This window comes from Homarus americanus, unplaced genomic scaffold (genome assembly GCF_018991925.1).
Source record: "Homarus americanus isolate GMGI-L3 unplaced genomic scaffold, GMGI_Hamer_2.0 scaffold1024, whole genome shotgun sequence".
Classification (NCBI taxonomy): Eukaryota; Metazoa; Arthropoda; class Malacostraca; order Decapoda; family Nephropidae; genus Homarus; species Homarus americanus.
In genome coordinates this window covers 7,848,900-7,854,303 of record NW_024715228.1, presented here as the reverse complement: position 1 = coordinate 7,854,303, position 5,404 = coordinate 7,848,900, and the positions used below count along the sequence as shown (strand labels likewise).

General features: G+C 45.2%; 1 protein-coding gene across 1 annotated transcript; it reads right to left on the bottom strand.

Moving 5' to 3' along the window:
* Window positions 1-291: 291 nt before the first annotated feature.
* On the bottom strand, window positions 292-2,481 carry LOC121856905 (anti-sigma-I factor RsgI8-like). Its single transcript, XM_042352671.1, has 3 exons — window positions 2,421-2,481; window positions 752-950; window positions 292-604 (listed from the first exon to the last, which is right to left on the bottom strand). Exons 1-3 carry the CDS (start codon window positions 2,479-2,481, stop codon window positions 292-294), a joined length of 573 nt encoding a protein of 190 aa, XP_042208605.1.
* Window positions 2,482-5,404: the final 2,923 nt, after the last annotated feature.

The window sequence follows — 5,404 nt, the reverse complement described above, 5'->3', positions numbered from 1 at the left end:
CTGGTCTGGTGTGTCAGGTTCTGATCTGGTCTGTCCAGGGTCTGGTCTGGTGTGTCAGGTTCTGATCTGGTGTGTCAGGGTCTGGTCTGGTGTGTCAGGTTCTGATCTGGTCTGTCAGGTTCTGATCTGGTCTGTCAGGGTCTGGTCTGGTGTGTATCAGGTTCTGGTCCTGGTGAGTCAGGTTCTGGTCTGGTAGAGGTCAGGTTCTGGTCAGGTGTGTCAGGTTCTGGTCTGTTAAGTTCTAGTCTCTTATATTCAAGTCTGTTAGGTCCTGGTTTAAATTCTGATCTGTTAAGTTCTATTCTGTGTTAAGTTCTGTTCTTTTAAGTTCTGTTCTGTGTTAAGGTCTGGTCTGTCAGGTTCTAGTCTGTCAAGTTCTGGTCTGTCAGGTTCTAGTCTGTCAAGTTCTGGTATGTCAGGTTCTAGTCTGTCAAGTTCTGGTCTGTCAGGTTCTAGTCTGTCAAGTTCTGGTCTGACAGGTTCTAGTCTGTCAAGTTCTGGTATGTCAGGTTCTAGTCTGTCAAGTTCTGGTCTGACAGGTTCTAGTCTGTCAAGTTCTGGTATGTCAGGTTCTAGTCTGTCAAGTTCTGGTCCTGACAGGGTTCTAGTCTGTCAAGTTCTGGTATGTCAGGTTCTAGTCTGTCAAGTTCTGGTCTGTCAGGTTCTAGTCTGTCAAGTTCTGGTCTGACAGGTTCTAGTCCTGTCAGAGTTCTGGTATGTCAGGTTCTAGTCTGTCAAGTTCTGGTCTGACGGTTCTAGTCTGTCAAGTTCTGGTATGTCAGGTTCTAGTCTGTCAAGTTCTGGTCTGTCAGGTTCTAGTCTGTCAAGTTCTGGTATGTCAGGTTCTAGTCGGTCAAGTTCTGGTCTGTCAGGTTCTAGTCTGTCAAGTTCTGGTCTGACAGGTTCTGATCTGACAGGTTCTGATCTGACAGGTTCTGATCTGTCAAGTTCTGTTACGCTTTAAAGGGAGCTTAAAAACACGTAGCTTAATTTAAAACTACATCAATCAAACACGCACGCTCTCTGTAGCCACACAATTCCACCGATCAAAGCCTGACGCAAAAAAATAAATAATAAAAAAACAATATGAAAAATTAATCCAACAGCTTCAAAATCCCAAAATCCATTCATTTAATATATGGATAAATATGAAGAAAGTAATCAAATTTCACTCCTCTACACTAGACTTTTTTATTATTTACTTAACTCTTTTTTTCTTTCCTTTTTTTGAGTACTGTAATCATCCGGGAGAGCTCTGGTGGACGGACGGACGGGCAAGATGAGAAATACCATCAAGTCTTTATCGATACAAGGACTTTCCGGAGTAGGTCGTAAGATAACGCAGATGACACCTTCCAACCATCCTAGCTACGTTAACAGTTTATTTTCTTTTATAAAACGGATATACCAAATGTATAGTCAAACTACGTATAATGTACATATAGTATAGCTACCCACAACTGTCATTAAACATTTTCTAGGACACATACAGCTACATCAGCTATCAAAAGCCTTTCAAAATAGCTTCAGTACTCGAAAGACTTAGCGATGTCAATACTGTATACTGTTGTCCACTTTGTATCTATATTATTCTGGAAAAATAAACTGTTCCAATATCTTCATGTAACACAACACATGTGGAATCACCTGAAGATTAGCCCCTCATCTTATTTTTACCTGATGGTTAAACACTAACACTACCTGGGAGGTTAGGTGGGCGTTAGGGTGCTTAATCACCAGGTGAAATAAGCTGGGGGCCTATTATTCAGGTGATATGTCACATGTGTTCCAGCACAAATTGGCAGCACAATCAACAACAGTAAGGTCGAACATAAGCAAGGACCTGGAATGTTTACACAGCGCCTCATAAAAAGCTTGAGCAACATCTTCGTCAGGATTTAATAAAACACCACGGTCACTCACAACACACACACAAGGGAATTGTGTGGTCCATGGACGAGGACACAGGGGACCATGGCAAGGATATTAAGAAACTCTCTCCTTACAGGCGAACCAATAATTCCTAACACATTCAGTTTTCTCAGCTTCACTCTGGGTTGACTTCTAACAGAAAACAAAAATACTGAATATCAATACGAAACACCAAAGAGATTGTGAAGTGTCAGCACGACCATGAGTTAGCATGAGGGAGGACGATAACTTCAACACCAGTGAGTGACTCACCCACCTGGCATGTATGTGTATGTGTGTGTGTGTGTGTGTGTGTTGGCGGTTTACACGTATATGTATATGTCTGTTTTGATGCAACACCTGATTGACGCCCCGTACCTTGTGAAGATATGAACCACAAATATTATACATCAACAACTAAACTACCCACACAACGCATCTCTCGGACATAGAGATGTAGCAAACAACTCCTCACCTTTATCTTGTGGGGATTCGGAATTCAAATTTACCCCGCGAGGACTGGTTTAATGGGCGTTTACAGCGGCCAACAGGAAACATGCCGGAGCTCATGCTTGCCTTCGTGATATGCAAGTGGTGAAGGGCCATGGGTTTTGTCAGCAACTCACATATAGTTAGAGAATGATGGGCGTGTAGGGGAGGATTTCCGGTACAATTCATTTGTTTTATGTAAAAGCGTGGCAAGTCGCTAATAATGTCTCTAGGAGGAGGGATATAGTCAGGGGAAAGGAGGAGGTGTTGGTGACGGCCTGGGGCCTGTCCGCACTACCGTGCAGAGGTGATATCTGCCCCCCCTCCAACACACCGTGACCTTGACCTTTCACACGATTGAGTCAAGTTTGTCATCGCTAATGAAATGTGTCATAATACTATATTTATACAGTGGCCCCCTCCAAGATATTTTCTCATCGCTGCTGTTGTTTAGCCAAACAAAATAAAATTTAATTTTAATGTGCATATGAAACCAGGTAATTGGCAGAGTATCTGTGAGCGAGTACGGTTGACCCTGAAAAACTGCTTTGAAACACAGGTGAAAAAAAAAACCGTACTGTCAGCTGCCACAATGTTACAACACACCAACATGTATTGTGAAACACTTCTTGTCTCTACTCTCCAAACCTACCTCTCCTATCACCTTACACACAGCGTCCGGAGGGCAGCTATGGCGCACACCACCACCGTCAACTCGAGTGGTGGGGGTGAGAGGTAACCTGTACCTCGTGTGTTTTACATGTGGTTTACTTGTCGACTCACAGCCACGCCATGACACCTGTCACATGACAATAGCAATGAAAGGTTGTGTTGGATCGTCCACTACCTGTCTACCATTATAAGACAGGGGCCTCCCACTACCCGTCTACAGTATGAGACAGGGACCTCCCACTACCCGTCTACAATTGAGACAGGGACCTCCCACTACCCGTCTACAATATGAGACGGATCTCCACTACCTACCACAGTATAAAACAGGCCTCCCACTACCTGTCGGTATGAAACAAGGGCCTCCCCACTACCCATCTGACGGTATGAGACAGGGGCTTCCCGCTACCCGTCACCAATAGAGACAGGGGCCTCCCACTACCCGTCTGACGGTATGAGACAGGGGCTTCCCGCTACCCGTCTACCAGTCCGAGACAAGGGCCTCCCACTACCCGTCTACCAGTAAGAGACAGGGGCCTCCCACTACCCGTCTACCAGTATGAGACAAGGGGCCTCTCACTTCCCGCCTTCAGTACGAGACAGGGGCCTCCCACTACCCGTCTACCAGTACGAGACAGGGGCCTCCCACTACCCATCCACCAAAGCACCCATAAAGTAGGCCAAATCTGGACAAAGTTTTATAAGGGAGGACTGAACGCTAAAAGGAACGTCGGACAGATGACCTTCAGAAGAACACAGGAAGGTTAAATTATCACCAGTCCAGGAGATGTAAGCGCCGCCCGCTCTCACCCCTAATATTCATGGCCAGACCATCCACGCCTCACATTATATACTTATTCACCGTTAAGATAAGCAAGGGAATCTATTATTTACCCTTAACACAATGCGTTCCTGCCACCTTACCTGGAGTGAGGTGGCATGCTGCATCCACGCCTATAATGACTGACAAGTCCCAAAGAATAAAAAAACTGTAAATATTTTCTCTCTTCCATGTGACAGTTTCCTCTACACATAAGGTCAGGAGCACGAGACCAACGTTATCAACGGGGACTGATGTTACAGCTTTACCCTTTACCAACTTATACTAGAGTCTCTGGCCACAAACCGATAAACACTCCACTGGAAGTTGCAAGGTTGCAGATCATTATGCTTAAAAGATCCGTGATATCCAAAGCAACAAGAGACGAACTATTTACAAAAGTATTTACCTGTGATTCCGGAAAACAATGTAAGTGACTAAGCCTTTTGAGTAGGTGGGTGGCCTGACCGAGACAGGGCCACTAATTTTTTGTGTGATAGTGCATGGCTACAGGTGGACGGCTGGGGAGGAGGGGCGCAGGTACGTCGAGATGGAGGGATCAGAGTGGAGATTAGGCGTCTTGGATTTATTTCGCACGGTTGAAGCACTGGCGCTGGCAACCTCCCGGGTACTTAGGTAGGGTGTTTTAATATAAAATAAATAAGCTGGGGGGCCTATTGCTTCCACGTGAACAGATAGAACCACCAAAGGGTATACAGCTTCTTTCCAGTCCACTGCAATCTCCAGAAGCTGACACCCGCAGTGGTGACCGGTGGGGAGACGAGAGCCTGGGGTATTCCTCACTTAGTGATCCCGGTACTACCAGCTCGTTCGCGCCCGACTCGCCAGCGCTTGAGCTGAAAACCTTTAAACTACTTACCAAGATTAAACGAATGTTGTCTTTTGGGGTTTCACTAAACTTCATATCTGTAGTTCAAAGGTGATACCTCCTCCCCCCATACACACACAGCTCCTCACTCACTTATTCTATTAAAATAAAAACAACCACACTGATCATATATAGTTATTACAGGAGGTCATCAGTATCGCCAGGGAGGAAATTACAGTACAACAAAAAAGCCCTGGAAGGGATAAAAAACATAAAGCAGGTAATCATAAAAAGACAGTAAAAAAACAACCTACATAACAAGAAAGTAGAGGCACTCGTCCTGGAAATGTCAACTCTAGGAGAGGGATAGAGTCGGGCGTGAAACGGAAACTAGCTACACAAAAAGAACACTGATAGGAAAAACACAGGCACAGTCACCCTCTCCGGCCACGACTCATCCGGGTGGAAGTGTAAACTAGTGGGGCTGCAGGACCAAAAAATATGGGTCCGAAATCTTATAAAGCATCCATCCCTCCCGAGGACCGAGAGTGAGTTGACAGTAGTAGCGCTCGAGGCTCGGTGCAAATTACAAGTCATTTTGAACGTAACATTTCTGTGTGTGGTTCCGCTTAATTAAATCACAGGTGTGTGTTTCTAAATCTACAGAACAGAGAACACTACAGACT

Excerpts from the sequence above, each read along its gene's own strand:
- LOC121856905 (XM_042352671.1), bottom strand. The coding sequence starts at position 2,481 with ATGAGCTCCGGCATGTTTCCTGTTGGCCGCTGTAAACGCCCATTAAAC. Across the intron at positions 951-2,420 it reads ATTAAACCAGTCCTCGCGGG|AACTTGACAGATCAGAACCT; the intron begins GTAAATTTGAAT and ends AAAGCGTAACAG. Across the intron at positions 605-751 it reads GAACTTGACAGACTAGAACC|AACCCTGTCAGGACCAGAAC; the intron begins GTCAGACCAGAA and ends TTGACAGACTAG.